This window comes from Hypanus sabinus, chromosome 8 (assembly GCF_030144855.1).
Source record: "Hypanus sabinus isolate sHypSab1 chromosome 8, sHypSab1.hap1, whole genome shotgun sequence".
NCBI lineage: Eukaryota > Metazoa > Chordata > Chondrichthyes > Myliobatiformes > Dasyatidae > Hypanus > Hypanus sabinus.
Genome location: NC_082713.1, coordinates 28,952,145 through 28,972,437, shown reverse-complemented (window position 1 = coordinate 28,972,437; position 20,293 = coordinate 28,952,145). Strand labels below are relative to the sequence as shown.

The 20,293-nt window shown below is 40.3% G+C and overlaps 1 protein-coding gene across 4 annotated transcripts in view; it reads right to left on the bottom strand.

Moving 5' to 3' along the window:
* Positions 1-20,293, bottom strand: part of LOC132398005 (serine/threonine-protein kinase PAK 3) — a 235,378-nt gene that overhangs the window by 58,901 nt on the left and 156,184 nt on the right. For 3 of the 4 annotated variants that reach the window (XM_059976884.1, XM_059976885.1, XM_059976882.1), the window contains exons 4-6: positions 11,266-11,419; positions 7,323-7,379; positions 4,127-4,164 (exon numbers count right to left, since the gene is read on the bottom strand). In XM_059976884.1, coding sequence (XP_059832867.1) covers positions 4,127-4,164; positions 7,323-7,379; positions 11,266-11,419 — 249 coding nt within the window. The remainder of the gene's footprint in view (positions 1-4,126; positions 4,165-7,322; positions 7,380-11,265; positions 11,420-20,293) is intronic. The other variant, XM_059976886.1, reaches the window with a different exon arrangement.

Here is a 20,293-nt window from a genome sequence, read left to right as displayed (position 1 = left end):
GAGGTGCAGAAGGCAGCAGATTCTAGGAAGTCATCAGCAAGCAAAGATAAATTTCTATTCACATAAGAGTTTCAGGTAAAATGCTAATTCTGCAAATGGAATGAAAAAGTAATTTGAGATAGAACACATACAAAATATGGATGGATTTTTCCCCCTGTATGTAACCTTTGACCTTCAAAGAATCAGAAGTTCTTAAACCATAGAGGCATTTAAGAGGCTCATATAGAATACATGAATATGCAGAGAAGAAAGGGATAGGGACTACATGCAGGCAAATGGGTCTGTTCATTTGCTGTATTGTTTTATAAGTCAGTCCACATCCCTAGATAGATATTGAAATTATATTTTATCTCGTTGCTTTACACACCACTAGTTTATGAAATGCCATTGTTCCCTGTCCCTCATGCAGTGACAATGGTGAGAAAGTGGCAGGAAACACATCAGCTTGTGTGCTACAGTTAGATCTTACTTGCTTGTAATAGGTAACTAATATCATTTCAATCAAGCTTGTTTGCTGGAGGACTGGAATAACCCTGTAAATATCCCGTTTGACTTATCACACAGCCTTCAGCTTCCTTATGAAGTCTGCTCCTGTCCACCTGCTTCAATCCATTGTTGGCTTCCTAATTAGAAAAAAAATCTTCTAAAGAGCAATCAGCCCAACGATCAATTCATCATACCAACCATTTACAATGAAAGAATCGAAAGGAATGCATCATGAAGATTAACGCATTAGCTATATTGTTTTATATTCCAGCAATCTCCACTAGTTTGATACCAATTAAAGCCCCCCAACTGATCTTTTCAACACTATAGACTGAACTATCCAGATAAATCCAACAGAATAATCCATTTTGGAAAGAGGGGAAAGGAAGATGGTGGTATTGTTGTATATGGATTCCACACTGTGAAGGAGGTTTAATGACCTGAGATATCAGCCATTTCTCTACACCCACAATTGCTTGAGCTTTCCCACCATTTTCAGATTTAATTTCAACCCTCCAGCATCAGCAGTATTTTGCTCATGCCTTTCACAGTCTGCTGGTATGGTTTCAAAAATAAGCAACATGCCCTGAGGGTTCCATTAATTTTCCTTATAAAAAGGAGACATTTATTCAAAATCACTTTGAAGGAGCACCAATGCCAAATGTACATGTGAAATTCCACAAGGCCTTGCAGCCAAATATCCACAACTGGAATAAAAATAAAAACTGCAGGTCCAGCCACAGCTTAGGGAAGAGAAACAGGGTCAAAGTTTCCTGTAGTAGAATCTTCGTCAGAACTGGGAAGGGAAGAGAAGTAGCTGGAATCAGGATAACCACGGGGATAAGCTGTAAACAACAGAACACAGACACATGACTATGATAAAAGAATACAGAGAACTGAGGGGCGCAGAACAGACACCATGTCCAGTAGGTGACCACAAATCAGCAGAACCAATATGGAAAATGGACTACTGATACAGACAGAAATTCAAATACTTCTGGTAACTTAATATTGGCTCAGCTCATTTGTTCCCCTTCCATCCTTTTTTAGCTCTTGAAAATAAGAAAGTAATATAGGGGGTATACCAGAGGCAGTTTTTTTTTAAAAACACAGGGTGGTGGATGTCTGGAACATGCAGCAAGGGGTGATGGGACAGAGAAAAAACAAACATTAGGGACATTTAAGAGAGCCTTAGATAAGCATAGGGATGAAAGAAAATGGGTTATGTGGAAAGGGAGGGTTAGACTGCTATACCTCTGGGAGCAGAGGCTTTACCCAGGCTGACCTTGCTGGCCGTGTGTCTCTGCTCTGCATTTCACAACTCACTCAATTCTTTGTCTAGGTTCTCACTCTCTTATCTGCTCTCAGATCACCTTGTTGAACAGTTTATCCCCATTGTCAGCCTAGCTTTACTCTCAGAGACATCCCCACTCCACCCACCCACCCACCCAGCAGCTCAACAACCTTCTTTTGTCTCTTTCTGAGCTCTGCCAAGCAGTCTTTGACCTAAAATGTCATCTCAATTTCTCTTCTCACAGCTGTGGCCTGACACGATGAGCACTGAGTATTATCTGTTTTTAATTTTAGATTTCTAGCACCTGCAGTTTGTTTCTGCTTTATAGCCACAACCGAATCAGACTTCAGAAATTTTGTTTGAAATTTTTTAAAAAATCAGGTCAAACAGGAAAGAACACAAGACCAAAGAGATAAAGGATCTGTTGCCCCTTAAGCAGACTCTGAATTTAGAATTAAAAAACGCACATCAGTTGGAAGAGAAACTGAGTGAAGGTCAATTATTCACATGGTGACCATCAGCCAGTAATAAGATCCCTGCACATATTTGCAGAACTCCACTTGACCTGGGGGTGGGGGAGGGGGGGAGAAGTCAAATTAGACCATAAGACATGGGAGCAGAATTAGGCCGTTTGGCCCATTGAGTCTGCTGTGCCATTTCAACATGGCTGATCCATTTCCCTCTCAGCCCTAGTTTCCTGCCTTCTCCCTGTATCCCTTCATGCATCCATCAGTCTCTGCCTTAAATATACCCAATGGCTTGGGCTTCACAGCTGTCTATGGCAATGGATTCCACAGATTCACCACTCTCTGGCTAAAGAAATTATTCACTTCCATTAAAAATTGCTTCCTCCTTAGCTCCCTTAGTATGCATTTTCATTCTTACAGCAAGGAATTCAAAAAGAATTGCTCTAATTTTAATCCCAGAGCCTAGCAAGAGTTGACATATAATAATGATTCATATTAGCAGTATGCTTGAGCTGTTTTGATTCATTTGTTAGACTTCAAAAAGAAGCCTATACCTCAGGCCTTCGCTTACATAGCCATGTTTACCCATTACTGTCCATTCACCCAAAACCCATCTTTTACCATTTCTACTGCCAGCCATACCTGCTGGTTCTTGGGTTAGGACCATCTACTTTCTCTCCTGATGTCCCTCTTCTAGCCAGAAATTATGACACAGGAAGGAAAAAAGCCAAGTCTGGCAGCCACAACGGCCAGAACTGACGAAGGGATACTCGTCTGAAACACTTAAGTGTTTCTTTCACCACCTACACTGCTTGAGCAGCCAAGCTGCTTTCTGCGTTTGCTAGCTGTATTTCTTTTACCCAGCATCTATGGTGTTTGCTTTTGTGTCATTGAATTGACATCAAATTCAATTGGGAGTTAGGACTGACATATTGAAATAAGTCCTTTCTAGTTAAAATGATCTAACATCGATCAGTCTCATACTCATCTCCGCTGGGAACTAATATTGCCATGCATATAACACCAGGGGAAATCTCATTATCTGCTCACAATTTTACTGCACCATGTGCAAAGAAATCTCCAGCAAATAAGCAGCAACACTCATTGGGAACAAAACCTTTTTTGATTCAGGTTAGTTAGTATTTCCATAAGATACAGAAGCAGAATTAAGCCATTTGACCCATTGAGTCTGCTATGTCATTTCGCTATGGCTGATCAATTTCCACTCTCAGCCCCGATCTCCTGCTTTCCCTCTATATCCCTTCATGCCCTGATCAATCAAGAATCTATCAACCTTAAATATACATAAAGACTTGGCCTCCACAGCTTGTGACAATGAATTCCACAGATTCCCCATTTTCTGGCTAAATAAATTCCTCATCTCCATTCTAAAAGGACACCCCTCTGTGCCCTCTGGTCTTACACTCTTTCCATGGATTATGTTGGCCAGATAGCTTCATGTAGCCCAAATGAATCAGTAACCTCTGCTGCTCATATATAGGAGTTCCATTTGCCACTTGGACACGCTAGGTCTTTTCTGAACAAGATAATTGTGTCAAATAAATAAATAAATGTGTTTTGAGATTATTTAAACATTTGTGACTATTAAATTTAGAGACTTGTACCATCTTTACCTTAGTATATCGCTAAACCCCAATCATTTTAATTGGATCTGGAATCTCATCACTGTTTCCATTTTAGCATATAATTGATAACGATACAAGCACTCATTGCCCAGCTTTACACATCAAAGTAACCTTCAGATAGTAACCACAACGCCATAGGTAACCAAAGAAGAAGTAATTTGGAATTCACCAACTTCCATATTATTTCAGAGAACAAGTTAGTCAATCGGTCTTTTGATTGCTTTCGTACTCACCAGAGCATTTCCTGCTATGTATCCATCAGCTGGTTTATCTGCAAAGGTTAAAAAATATACTGCATATGTAGATTCATACAAGAATTATTGCCATTCTTTTTCTCAAACTCCACAATATATTTAACAAATACTTCATTATCTTTGATGATCGATCTGATTTTCAAACTCACAGTAAGTGTTTTTAGTAACAAGTTTTGCCCAAGTCCATCTCTTTTTAGTTGAATTCACTCTGTGCTTCAATCTTGCCTTCAATGGCCTTGATTGTAGCACAAAATTTTACAATGTTTTGTCTTTCTCAGAACCTCCTTCTTTCTTGACTTATCCTCTGAGATGTGAGCTTACAGTATAATGAATATTCACAAGCTACTATTATCAACCATAGGCTTAAGAAACCTTTGATACTGATGTAAAAAAAAGGCTAGACTGATCATCTCTAGGTAATCAGCTAGGTTGACCTCTTCCACCTCTCAATCTCTCATCAATGAGATTCCATAGAAATTTGCTCTCATGTTGGTTAAACATTTTGCGATTTCATCTGTCAAACTACTGCGGTTATACTGTTGACACTGTATATACTGTGACATTTCAGATACTTTAGTGCATGATATGCAATATAAATAGAAAGAAATTTAGTGCTGGCTTTAATCTTGCAGTAAACCAACTATTATTTAAAAGTTAATTTATTCCCAAAATAGAGAATGCACTATAACAAGGAAGTGTCCACTGAACACTGCCACAGGGTCCTGAAACTCCATTAAATCACATGGTTTAGATTTTGGTTTCAATGTCAACAAGAGAGTTTCAACAGAAAGAAAACTCAAAGACAAACTAGTAAATAGCGACGTTTGGTTATTCTCATAGTATACGTTATTAGTTAATGAATATTATAGATATTTCTCATTAAGCTGTCATCTGATCTGTATATAAATTCTAATGAGATACTCTTTTTATTTGCTCCAAACCTTTAATTCCCGTCCTTGAAGAAACTACTTGTAGTTTTACCTGTTTTGCCAGTCCAAGTCCCACATCGAAGTACCAGTCTTGATGTGGGAACCTTTTTATGACAAGGAGATTCCCATCTTAACTTATTCTATTACTTCATCCAAATACCCTAATCTCACACCTTCTGGGAAGGGTAGATGGCCCATAATTAGCAAAACCAAAGCAGCTCATTCTTTCTTTATTCTCCCATGGAGGACCTGGAGGCCAATTATAATGACCTCATGATTATCTGAATTGAAACTGGTTAATTCAGCAAGCCTTTGATTTTTCAATTCAGAACCAAAGGTGTTGGCACAGATAGGTGCTCAGGGACGACATTCTGGGATTACCTTTTCTAACTCCTGCTCCTCTTTAAAACCTCTCTTTGATGAATTTGTCCAATACTTTGTGTCAAATTTTATTCAATAAACCTAATGTCAATCCAATAATCTTTAGCAAGGTTCCCAGTGATCAGAATATTTGAATGATTAAATAGGAAAAAAAGTGATTTCCTCCAAAGGACAAGCCTTGGATATGGACAAAGTTTTAGCACTAGAATGCTCAAACGCAATATCAACAAGCACTTGCACAAAAATCGAAATTAAGAAAGCTCTTTCCTAAAAGGCTGTTGACAAATGGATCAAGTGAAAATTTCAAAACTGTGATTGACAGATGCAACTGGATTTGTTTTTTGATTTTTCATCTCAGGTTCATAACAAGATGAATGAACAAAATGAACAAGTGGGTAATTTGACCGAGCTTCAAAAGGACAAACTGAGCAGCTCAGTAAATAAATTCCCAAGGTGGATGTTTCTGAGAGAGTATAGACCCGTCCCTGCGCATTTAAAAAAATATTTTCTGATTTTCAAACAGGTACTAAATTCAGGCAACATCACATGAGATGGAAAATTGACACTTAATATCAATTATTTTCAGCTCCTGAACAAATGCTTCCTGGGTTATTATCGCCAGGAAGCAAAGTCTGGGGAGAGGAGCAACTAATGAGAGATTGGACAGAGCAGTGTGCACTCTCAGCCAGATAGATAAGAATGCTACCACGTAAACGATCACCATTCATCTGCCACTAGTTAAATGCAAAATTAACTGTATACAGAATTATGAAAAGCACCCAGTATCACCATCGCAATTCCAAAAGCTCCCACATGAAAGCTAATCATTTAGCTTTTACCGTAAAATAAAGAAAAGGAAAAATATGCTTACTTGTCAACTACAAATCGAAAATTTTAAACCGATCAGTGTACATTTCAAGTTTCCCATCAGGGAAGTTAAATGACAAAGACAATATAGAACTTGGCTTCCATTGCACATTGGAGGTTTCAAATTTGAACAAGTTTAGTTCCCCCAAAAGTTAAAATATCTTCAATGGTTTTAAAACTGAAATCATAACTATAAGAACTCCAGGGAATGATTAATCATATACATCTGAATTTTATATTTACATATTTGAAGTCTGAACAAGTTAACTGACAAGAAAGGGTCAACTGTACCTTGATGACCTTAAACACAGCAGTAGAGATCAGTAAATGCAAGCCTGGAACCCAATACTCCCTCCAACGATCACAATGGAATCCAATCATTTCATCCATACAGCTCCCCGCCTAAATAAAGACTGCAAGGGAATCCGATGGATATGGCCCTTTCCCCAATCTGCAAGGGAATTCTATGCGCTCATGGTTGTCAACCAAAACACGTGCACATGCAGCCTCCCCCCTATCTGTACCTGCAACAGATCAGAGGCATTCCTCCTGACGCCACAAAGTTTAGAAACATTTTGTGTACACATTGACTCTTAAGGTTTCGGCATGCCTAAAACAAAATGTTAGTGGATGCAAATCATGGATACGCTGAGCAGACCCATTACAAATCATCTGTGCATAGAACTTTCTGGCAGGGTGCAAAATCTGATCCCACTTATGTAGAGATCTTGTCTCTTTCTATAGACACGAATAGAACTCTTTGGAACTATCTGAATGAATCCAATCTTTTTCAGTTCATTTTTTCTTCCAAATTAACTTTGTAGAGTTCATATTTGGATCAGTCAATATCAGGACTGTTAATTTGGCCCTCATCCCTAGGGATTCCCTTCTGCCTTTTCTTCCCCCCCCCCCACCCCATCAGTTTCATATGCTGTCACTCAACTATCTACTTGTCAATTTCAAGTCAATGTCATAGATTCAAAAATCAGGCAACCAACCAGTTATCTCTGTGCACTTGTACTGCTTTAGAAGGGGGACCATCAGAGAATAGACTGCTGTAATAAAATTCAAACAGCTTTTAAATGAAAAGTGATTGGAATGAGAAATTACAAAGTCTCATACGTATATGCTTGATAGAAATATTTTATTGATTATTTATTTCAACGCAAACATATAAAATGACTGAAAGGAATATAGTTTGCGGGAGTGGGAACATAGGAAAGGAACTGGGATTTTGACTTTAATCGAAGAGCTACCTCTAAAATTTGTAATTGCGTTGATTCCATCGACCAGTTTAAATAATTACAACCTACAGCAATCATCTAAAATTGATACCACCTTCATCAAGATGCATTTAGCAACAGGTTTTCTTTGCAAGCAAGTGACACAAATAATGCAAATCATAGCAAAATTGCCACAATATCCCTCAGTAACTGGCATCATTGTGGCCAAAATGCAACATGTCTTTTGCCTCTTCTAAGAGATTTTCCTCTCTCTTCTTTGGAAGGCTGTTATTACCTTTAAATAGTTCAAAAATAAATCAGTGGGGGTGCACGAACTAAAATCCCTTCAACATTTTCAGAGTTTAATTGGTCATCTAGCCTTCTCAAATAAAAAGAAATTCCAAACACCATACATATCAAACAATACCACAGACACTACACTTCTGAGCTGTCATCTTCATTACATTTTCACTTATGCCGAATTACCAGTTGACCTCAAAACGATTATTCTCCAGCCAAAAGATAAAACATTTTAAATAAAAGCTCCAAATAACAGGTTAGAATTTGATAGTACTATATGGCTACATTTAATATTAGGGCTTTCTCCCCACCAAGTAAACACTCAATTCTGATTGCTCACTGCATTCATTCATTGAAAATAAAACTGCACACACAAACAGAACAATTTCTATATTTTGTATGGGACATAATTACCTTACTCAAGCCAATTTACTTCTAGCTACTGTCCTGAATACAACTGCCATCATTCTTATTCCAAGCATCAGAGCTGGCAATTGTTGTCCTGTATGTAATATTTCTATTGATTGAAGAAAATACTGCACAATTTTTTTTGACTAAATCTGCTCCTCCCACCACATTACATTGACATGTGGGTCATTTTATAACCGTGCATTGACAAAATGAAAGCATGTAGGCGCGAGTAAGGCAGCTGTCTGCAAGTTGATGAAATAATGATTCCTACACAGAAGGTACAAATGACCAATGATGGGCTCAAGATGCCATTTAGAAACAGAGTGTGTCATGATGACTTTGGGCAATATGAAATCAGCCAGCCATTATATCTTTCCTCGATTCCACGCAGGCCAATGCCAAGGAAAATCGGAAGTAGTCTATAGCAGGCAGCTGATGGAATAATTCCTGTTACTGATCAAAGTCATCTTCACCCTTAGAGTCTATGATTTGAAGTGCAAAAGCTGCAGGCCTTCAAATGATACAAACTTCTACTGTCAGGTGACATGGCAGCGCAGCATTTTGGAACACCAACACGTGATGCTACTAAGGGGATGAAGGTGCTATCCTCCCCTCCTCCCCCCCCCCCCACTCCTTCGCTGGATCCCTCTAATCCCTTCTGCCTCAGAGGGAAAGGGGAGGAAAGAAACAAGCAGAAGTGAAGTGATTGTAGCACTCTTAAATACCTCTGACTGGTTGGTACAAGAGTGGCAGAGAGGGAAGCCTGGGAGCAGAATGTAAATCTCACCATCGCAGCAAAAGGACAGAGAGAAAAAAAAACAGTAACAATTACAGAAGAACAGTGGCTGAAAAATTTGCTTTCACTAACTTTAGCAGAAATGCAATTGCAAATATGAAGTAGAAGAATATTGTTTTACATTCCTATCTACTCCTGTACAATTAACCAGTACCGGAACTTCAGATCTAGCCATTCAAAAATTAAGGCATTGTTACAAGGAGTTTACACACCCGAATTAAAATCTATTCAGGGATGGAAGCTTCATACTACCACTCGTGAGGGACCTCCAGATTATCTTTATCCAATTTATGCTGAGGCAATGCCAATCTGGTGAAAATGTAGCCATCACCACTAGACCACTAGGGCGGCCAAGGAGTACTCTGTATGGCATGCTTCAGGAATACAGCATCATAAATGGAGGTGGTTGTGGGACAGAGGGCAGTGGAGTGGGATTGAGAGGTTAGGGAGATTTTTGGTTGGTTAAAAACAAAATTGTAAATCTGGTCATAAATATTAGTATTGTTACACTTTGAAATCCAGAGAAATTTCTCCTCAATATCTAGTTTTGAAACCCCTTTCAGTCTATTGACACATTTCCAAACTTGCAAGGACAGAACCTCCAAGAAAATCTGACGTTCAATTATTCTTAGGTTTATTTCTAATCTACTGCACACTACTTCTATTGCACTAAGTGTATTCATATTGTAATGAAAGCTCAGTATTTTGAGCAAAACATATTTGTTGTCATGCATGTGATTAAACAGTGTGTAATCAATGGCAGTAATCCAAAAGATGGAACACGTGTGAGCAAAACCTTTCCATGAGAACTGCTTGCTAGATTCTTGGTAAGGACTGCTGGCAATATGGCAAGCTCTCTTCATGCTCACAAAACCATCTCGAGGTCTTGCAGCAACTACCGTTCAGTCAACACATGCTCTGCTGCAAGCTCAACAGAGTGTGAACGAACATAGCAGTTGAAGTTGCATTTCAGCCCACAGGATGAGCCAAAACGTAATTGTATTCTGAAAGAACCCTCCTCAGCTGTTGGAAAATAAACCATGGAAACATCCAATCATGGTCATATCTTTCATCTCTGCGAGACTCTTTTAAAAACTGTTTTCTCTTCATCTCCCCATTTTCTCTTACTTTCCTCTTTCAAACTTCTTTCCTTCCCCAGTTTTTTTCTACCATTTACATTTCGTCATTCTTCACCATCTTTCCCCCACTTCTGAACTCACGCACTCACATTACATCTTTTCTCCTTTGCAGTCTCATTACTTCCCTCCTCCCTTTCTCTTCCTAGTGCTTCCTCTCTCCTCCCCTATTGCTTCCTTCTTCACCCTGTCACTGCATTCTCCATCTCCTTTCTCATCTCTTCCTTTTTCCTAGAATTCTTCCCATATCATCATCCCTTCCTTAGTCCCTTATCCCAGTCTATGATCCTTCTCCTATTCTCACTTGTCATGCTCTGTCAGTAATTCTTTCACCCCGCCTCCCCATCACTTCATTCTAAATGTTCTTCACCCCACCCCCTTTACTCTCCCATCTGCCATAGTTCACCCTCAATCCAATTCACTATCACTCACTTGTTTTGCTTATATTTTAAAACGTGCCTTGGCTTTGAGTTTCTGTATTTAACAATGGGAGTACCAAGAGATAGATATTTGTAATTTAAAATTATTTGCTGTTTTGCTAGGGGAAATAAATGAATCAAATTGAAATTTGTCCTCAGTTGCTTGTATTGAAAGTGCATGCACTTTCTCCTCAGCTTCTGAAATTCAGTTCCATTAAAGCTAAGGGGTCTAAATTTGCAGCAGATTACAATCTCCATATGCAACTATGTCACATACAGCGTACTTGACATGAATTTCTATCCCAGTGCATTGAGTATAGTTTTACAGAATATTACTGATTCTCAGGTGTTAGGTTTAAAGTTGATGTTTTTCCCCATGCAGCACACCATCTTTCCACAACAACTAAATCTGGCACAGTAGTCGCTGAACAGAGAAAAAAAATCCTTTAATAAGCTACAGTCAAAAACGGTTATAGCTTAAACAACAAGGTCAGTGAAAAGATTGCATGTAAAAAATATATTTGACAGCAAACTTCAAGACTGGCTTTCAATCTTAAGGTTCTATAGACATTTTACAAGCTGGACATTCAAAATCACATTTGAGGACCTTATAAGTTATTGAGGGTTTTTGCACAAGAGAGATTACTAGTCCTTACCTCCAGAGGTGAAGCTCATATATTTCTGATTATTAACAGTCTCTTTGGAATCGTAGAATTTCAGGACATCCAGAACAGCCTGAGGGTTTTTCTTTTGCTCCAGCTTAGTGATGTTGGACGTCTGTAGGAGTCTTGCCCATTGCTCAGGAATGCCCTAGTTGAGAAGCAAAATTAAAATGCATTAAACAGCAAAAATCAAAGCAAGCATTTAATGAACTCACCAGATGCTAGGAAACATGTCGATACGGCTTCATTGAACCAGTAAGCTCTTGACATTGCAGACCAAGATGGATGTGGTTCCTGCTTCTTTCACATCCCATGTCTTATTTATTGATTGATGAAATTTATTTATCATGAATTACCTTGTGTCCTGCTGGACTTGCAGATAGCATTGAAGAAACTACGGAGAGGTTTGATACCCTGCAGCTCCACACAGGCAGAATCTCCAGCACCCTCCCACCCCAGACCTCGTGACGCCTTGACCCAATTCTCCCTCTTCAATCTCTTCAAATGGAAGCACCTTAGAAAGAACTTGCCTTAATAATGATTTCCTGAAGTCCCTGCTATATTGCAAGCTGGAAATAGAAATAAGCAGAGGCTGGGTTGCCTAGGCAACAGCTTCCTGTTGCAATAAAATGTAAATTAGCCACAGAGGAAATCAGTACAGTGATAAGACCAGTGAGAGTTACAACTTGCATGACGTCAGCAAAACCAAATGCATTTTGTACACAATGGTCATTGAGAATCAAGTTTCTGTCGAGATGTGACCTCAAACCAAAAACTGGTTAATTTGGGAAAGATATCATTCTTCTTTAATTTAAGCAACAGTTATACAAAAGCATGGAGATCCCTGGCTCAATACTCATGTTTCAATCACAAATGGTGGTTGCGTGTCTGGAATTGTGAAGGGGAAGTTAGCTGATCACTGCCTTGATAGTAACACCGATTATTCGAGTCTGTGGATGCCACAAGATCGGCTTCGAATATTATTCTGCACCACATGGATCAGGTGAAGTGATAAAATGCCTACAGTTGCCTCACCTTCGAAAAGGCAAGATCCAGGAATGGAGGCCTTGCATCCGACCATCATATAAAATGGTAACAAGGGGCCCAAAACTGCTCACAATACTCAACTTTGCATTTGCTTTCCTTATTACTGACTCAAACTATCACTTCACCTTTCCGGAATCCTGCACAAGGACCTTCAAGTTCCCTTGCACATCTGATTTCTGAATTTTCACCACGTTTTTAGAAAATAGTCTACATCTTTACTTGTTCTACCAGAATAGATTATCTTTATACCTCCCTATACTGTACAGTATTTCTTCTTTTCTCATTTTCCTAATCTTCCCAAATCCTTTTGCAGACTCCCTGCTTCCTCCATGTAACGTGAAAAGAAGAGGTGCCAACACTGAGGCCTGAAGTATTTGCATCTGAGGCATTCTCAGTTGTTAAAAAGGGACAGCTTATAGATAGGTTGCCCTCACAATGCCAAAAACCTGATACTGTCTGTGTACAATCTGAATCAGGTTTACGATCACTGACATATGTCATGAAATCTGTTGTTTTGCGGCAGCAGTATTGGTGAAAGAGTTCCCTCCATTTCTAGGGCAACAGAACTTAATTAACTAAAACACACATATCTTGGTATAAGGTCCACACTTCGATCTCCCTGAGCAGAATTGGCCTCTTTTTTTCCCCCCAGAGTTAAGACTAAGAAATGCCTCACTGAAGCATATACAATTCTTAAACATCTCAACAGAGTGGAAAAGAGAAATTTTACCCTGGTAATGGAATACAGAACCAGTGATCATCATCACAAAATCAAGGATCAGCCATTTGAGATTGAGTACTACTTTTATTCTTGTCAAGGGAGGCAAGTTGTTGGAATTCTCTACCTTCAAGGACTATGAAGGCTCAGTCAATGACTATGGTCAAAACAAAGATCAACAGGTTTCTGGATATGAAAGGTATCAAAGAAAAACAAGTGCAGAGCATGAAAATGGCATTGAGGTAAAAGATGATGGGTTGAATGGTGGGGCAGGCACAAGAGCCACTGTGGCCAACCCACTTCTATTTCTTAGATTCAAATCAAATTAACATCAATGTGTTAAAAAAACTTAATGATTAGTAGATACACATTTTCCAATGCAACATCAAACTGATTGCTTTAAACTCCAAGCTGATGGGTTGCATTTTATAGATGGAACAAAAATATATTTTTTAGATGAATAAAAATCTCAACCACTTCTAAAGCAGTACACGTCTGATTATACACTATGAGAAACACTGCTCACAGCAGGGATCTCAGCACTGTTCTGCTCATGAATGAAATGTCTCCTTACTGATTCTATTGAACTACTGCTCTATGGAAAGACTAGAATGGAATTTATTTTAAAACATACAAAGATAGGCACTACTTTGCAATTGTCCTCCATGAATGTGTTCACAAAATAAGCCTTTTTATATTTGATAAAGAAATCTAATAAGATTTTGTTTTGAAATTTTAGGAATATAAAATTTAAAGAACTGAAAGTGTGAGGCATACGAGAAGTCAGCCTGCCCCAAGTGGAAATGTGACCGAAATGAGACCTGGTCACATTGACCACCATTTCTGACTGCAAATCACTTGACAGAACGCGTGCATTAGGTTCACACAAACTGAGGTCACTCCCCGTGCAATCCTCATTAAAGAATTGTTGGGAAATTTTCCTCACATTGTTCTGAGGACTGCACATCATTGACCATTCTCAAAACCCCAGTGGGCTAGGTTCCCTTATTTATTGCTTCTCGTTTTAACATCCCACAGGACCACTTCCCTTCCCCCAACCAATCTCACTTCTCTGATCCCTGATTCTGCATTTTCAACTTTCTAGTTAGCCCTGATCAAAGTTCCTGTTCTCTAATCTGATTTCTGAATTCTTGGTTTCCTGATCTAAAAAAAACTCTCCAATTTTTCAAAGTGAGTTTCCTTGCTCCTCCCCCCATCATCCTGACTGTATTACCCCTCCCCCCAACCCTCTGAGAAATCCAGCCCCAGTCACTACACGGGTCAAATGGCACCCAACTTCCCGATCCAAGACCTCAATTTTGGCTCAATTCTGAGCTCTCCAACTTCAAGCCTACCAAAGCTCCTCGCTGTGATGTTATTTTTACTCCCCAATCTATACCCCAAAACAGTCCACCTAAGGACCTAATTTTGAGTGAAGCTAAGGACACAATCCAATACACAACAGCTGACATCTGAATAGATTTTAATATCATTGGTATATACCATGAAATTTGTTGTTTTGTGCAGTGATAGATGGCAATACAAATGTGGCAGGGACTGCATGCCTTGATTTCCTTCCTATAAGCTGAAACCTAATATCATAAATGGCTGTGATTCTTCACTTTCCCATCAAGCTCAGTGCCTTTTATACATATTTTGAAAGGGAGAATAACACTGCACCCGTGCGAATCCCCACAGAATCCACAGTGACCTTGATCTCAAAAACAAGATGTGCAAATGCCCTTCAAGAGTGAACTCCTACAAGATGGCAGAAAGTGGCAACTCCTTGCGTGCAGTTCCGATGGGAATCATCAAATATTCCTGTTAAGGACCACCACAGCTGAAATCCACAATCACAGTCAGTAAGCCACATCATTTTAAGATGTTTTAAAATAAAATCTATTTATCCTCAAAAGAGGCAGACCTCAGACTGCAGATTCAGGTCGCGAGTGCAGTTTTCCTTCAAGAAAAAGGAAATGCAGAAAGTATGCTGAGCTGCCAGTAAGATTGAAACAGAGTCCTTACATACCCACTCCCTACTATACTGTTGAAAAATGTACATTTCTGGAAACTAAAACTGAAGACCTGAGAGCAAGATTGCAGTATCAGAGGGACATCAGAGACTGCATGTACTTTGCTTCAAGGAAACAATGCTCACCCCCCCCTCTATTTCAGATGCCACACTGTAGCTCAAGGCTTCACCATCCTCCACAGAGGTAGGAGAGTGGAATCGCCTAAAGGTACAGGAAAAATGTGATTCTTGATTAACCTAGTCCTGCTCACTCAACAAGCAATACTTGCCGGTCAAGTGTCGTACATTTTATCTGGTGGGAGAGTTTTCTGTTGTGTACATTCCAACCACGGCCAACGTCAGGCAGGAACCAGAAAGACTGGCTCCATGATCAGCGGTCACAAAACCGTGCACCCTGGCGTCTTCCTGATCATTATGCAGGATTTCAGCCAGATCAGCTTAAAGAAGTCTCTGAACTACCACCACCAACTGTGGAACCAGAGGAGCCACGGTTCACCAATGTTACACCACCAACCATTTTTGCATCAGCGTTCACTGTGGAACACACTAGCAATGTGCCTGATGTTGTGGTGTGTGAAGGAAGAGAAGTGGGTGCAGTTACTGTTCCAAGAGAGAAGGTGCTCAAAAAGCTGAAAGACCTAAAGATGTGCAAGTCACCCAGACCAGATGACTGCATCCAAGGGTTCTGAAAGAGGTAGTGTTAGAGATCGTGGCGGCATTAGAAATGACCTTTCAACAATCATTGGACCCTGGCATGGTGCCAGAGGACTGGAAAATTGCAAATGTCACTCCACTGTTTAAGAAAGTGGGAAGGCAACAGAAAAGGAAATTATAGACCAGTTTGCCTGACCTCAGTGGTTGGGAAAATGTCAGAGTCGATTGTTAGGGATGATGTGATGGAGTACTTAGTGACACAGGACAAGATAGGACAAAGTCAGCATGGTTTTCATAAGGGAAAATCCCATCTGATGAACATGTTGGAATTCTTTGATGAGAGTACAAGTAAGTTAGATAAAGGGGATGCAGTGGATGTTGTATATTTGTACTTTCTGAATGCCTTTGACAAGATGCCACACATGAGGCTGCTTACCAACTTAAGAGCCCATGGTATTACAAGGAAGTTACTAAGATGGGTAGAGCATTGGCTGCTTGGAAGAAGGAAGCAAGTGGGAAAAAAAGATCTTTATCTGGCTGGCTGCCAATGACTAGTGGTGTTCCGCAGGGATCGATATTGGGAACGGTTCTTTTTATGCTGTATATAAATGACTTAGATGGCTTTGTGGACAAGTTTGCTGATGATACAAAGATTGGAGGAGGGGCAGGTAGTGTTAAGGAAACAGGTAGGATACAGAAGGACTTGGTCAGATTAGGATAAAGGGCAAGAAAGTGGCAAATGAAATATGATGTTGGAAAATGCATGGTCGTGCACTTTGATAGTAGAAATAAATGTGCAGACTATTTTCTAAACAGGGAGAAAATCCAAAAATCTGAAATGCCAAGGGACTTGGGAGTCCTTGTGCAGAACATCCTAAAGGTTAACTTGCAGGTTGAGTCAATAGTGAGGAAGGTAAATTCAATGTTAGCATTCATTTCAAGAGGCTAGAATACAACAGCAGGGTTGTGATGCTGAGGTTTTATAAAGCACTGGTGAGGCCTCACCTTGAGTATTATGTACAGTTTTGGGCCTAGGGTCCAGAGGAGATTCACAAGGATGATTCCAGGAATGAAGGGGTTATTATACGAGGAACATTTGATGGCTCTGGGTCTGTACTCGCTGGAATTCAGAAGGATGGTGGGGGGGGGGGGGCGGTTCTTACTGAAACCTTTCAAATTTTGAAATGCATAGACAGAGTAGATGTGGAAAGAATTTTTCCCATAGTGGGAGATTGTAGGACAAGAGGGCACAGCCTCAAGATAGAGAGGCATCCATTCAAAACAGAGATGCGGAGAAATTTCTTTAGCCAGCGGGTGATGAATTTGTGGAATTTGTTGCCACGTGCAGCTGTGGAAGCCAGGTCATTGGGTGTATTAAAAGCAGAGAGTGATAGGTTTTTGACTGGACATGGCATCAAAGGTTACGGGGAGATGGCTGGGAAATGGGGTTGAGGAGGAGTGAAATAAAAGGATCAACCATGATTAAATGGTGGGGCAGATGTGACCGGCCAAGTGTCCTAATTCTGTTCCTATGTCTTATGGTTATCAAGGACACCAACCATGCCATTCCATACCCGTACTTCAGAAAGTTAGATCACCTGGCTGTATTTCTACTTCTGACATACTGGCAGAAGCTGAAGACCATAGCACAAGAGGTGAGGACCACACAGACATGGACGAGGGAGGCAGAGGAGTGCTTACAGGACTGCTTTGAATCAGTGAACTGGACAATATTCAGGGATTCATCTTCAAATCTGAATGAAAATGCCACAGTTGTCACCGACTTCATCAAGACCTGTGTGGACAACAATGTGCCTTTGAGAACAAAACAGACATACCTAAACCAAAAGTTGTAGATTAACCAGGAGAACTGTAGTATTGAGAGGGCTGGATCTGCAGCATTCAAGACCAGTAATCCAAAACTATACAAGAAATTCAAGTACAACCTACATTTTTTTAACGAGTGAAAAATTAATTCCGATTGAAGTTAGAGATGGAATTGGATGTACGTCTACTCTGCTGGGGTTTGTAGGCCAATATTTCCTACAGGTGAAAAATATCATCATGAATGGCTGAGACTTTTCACTCCCAGATAAGCTCAACGCCTTTTATGTACGCTTTGAAAGGGAGAATAAAACTACACCTGTGCGAATCCTTGTAGCATCTTGGCCTTGGACCACCTGGACAACAGCAGGTGCTCTTTATTGATTACAGCTCAGTGTTCGACACAATCACACCCTCAGTTCTGATCAACAAGCTCCACAACCTGGGCCTCTGCACCTGGATCTTTGACTTCTTCATTGGGATATCACAGTCAATACAGATTGGAAATAATATCTCCACTTTGCTGACAATCAATACTGGCACACCTCAGGGATGTGTGCTTAGCCCACTGCTACTCTCTCTACACCCATGACTGTATGGCTAGGCACAGATCAAATGCCATCTATAAATTTGCTGACAGTACAACTGTTGTTGGCAGAATTTCAGATGGTGACGAGAGGTATACAGGAGCCAGATATTCGAGCTAGTTGAGTGGAGTCACAACAACGACCTTCACTCATCATCAGTAAGCCCAAAGAATTAATTGTGGACTTCAGAAAGTGTAAGATGAAGGAACTCATGCCAGACCTCATTAAGGGATCAGAAGTGAAAAGAGTGAGCAATTTCAAATTTCTGTGCATCAATATCTCTGAGGATCTATCCTGGACTCAACATTGATGCAGCTACAAAGAAGGCAGAATAGTGGCTGTATTTCATTTGGAGCTTGAGGAGACTTGGCATACCACCAAAGACAATTGCAAATTTCTACCAATGTACCACGGAGAGCATTCTAACTGGTTGCATCACTGTCCGGTATGGAGGGGCCAGTGCAGTTTCGGAAAAGGCTGCAGGAAGCTGTAAACTCAGCCAACTCCATCATGGGCACCAGCCTCTCCAGCATCAAGGAAATCTTCAATAGATGATGCCTCAAAAAGGCCGCATCCATCATTAAGGACTCCTATCACCCAGGACATGCCCTCTTCTCATTGTTATCATCAAGGAGGTGGAACAAGAGCCTGAAGAGATACATTCTGCATTTTAGGAACAACTTCTTCCCCTCCACTGTCAGATTTCTGAATTGATAATACATCCATGTATGCTGCTTCAGTATTTTTTTCTCCTTTTTTGGACTATGTACGTAGTTAATGCATGTACAGTACATACATTAATATATAATATACAAAACTACAAGTTACATTAATAATGTAATTTAGTCTTTTATTACATACACTATACTACTGCCGCAAAACAAATTTCACGATATATATTGATGATATTAAACATGATTCTGAACCCTTGCAAGGCATCAAGCCCCAATGATGTACCTGGGCAGGAACTGAAAACCTGTACCAGCCATTGTACTGACGTACCCAAGGACATCTTCAGCCTCTCACTGCTACAGTCTGAGGTTTCCACCAGCTCCAAAAGGGGAAGTGAAGACTTCAGTGTCCAGGAAGAGCAAAGAGCAAAGAGCCACAATGACCATCAGTCAGTAGCACTCTCACTTACCACAAGTGAAGTGCTTCAAGGAGGTTGGTAATGGCTTCTTCTGAGCAACCAACTGAATCCATTGCAATTCGCCTATTGCCACAAGTTTACAACAAATGCAATCTCACTGGTTCAGCGCTCTGCTTTGGAGCACCTAGACAAAACGTATCAGGCTTGTTTATACATTACAGATGGGTGTCCAATACCATTGTCCCATCAGTACTAATCACCAGGCTTTAACACTGAGCCCCTATACCTCCCTCAACCACAGGATCCTCAACTTCCTTATTGGGAAATCAGAGTCAGCATGGATTGGTGATAACATCTCCTCCTCACTGACAATCAACACAGGCATACTTCAAGTATGTGTGCTTAGTCCATTGCTCTACTCTCTACCTTAGTGATGGTGTGGTGAAGCACAGCTCAAATGACATCTACAAATTCTTCAGTGACTTTCACCTCCAGTGTTGGTAGAATCTCAGGTGGCAATGAGGTGGTGTACATATGCAAAATAAACTGGAATTGAAAAAGGTGTACAGAAGAGAGATAGTTCTGCTAAGTTGACTAACGTTGCAACAAAAACTTTGCACTCAGTGTTGGGGCGACAAAGTAAATTACTGCAGGCTTCAGGAAGGGGCAGTGAGAAAAATCACACGCCAGTCCTCATTGAGAGGTTAGCAGTGGAAAGGAAGAGCAGCTTCAAGTTCCTGGGCAGAAACATCTCATAAGGTCTATCCTAGGCACAACACACTGATGCAATCACAAAGAAGCCATGGCTGTACTTCACAAGGAGTTCAATGCCATACTGTAAGTCATTATGTCAAAATGGATGTTTGGTGGAGAGCACTCTGAAGGGTAGCATCACAGCCTGGTATGAAGCCTCTGAAGTACGGGATCTCAAGAGGCCACGGAGGATATACACTCAGCCAGTTCCATCAGAGGCAGAACCCTCCCCACCATGGAGAACATCTACAAGAGGTAGTGCCTTAGGAAGGCAGCATCATCATTGAGGATGCTCAACATACAGAACATGACCTCTT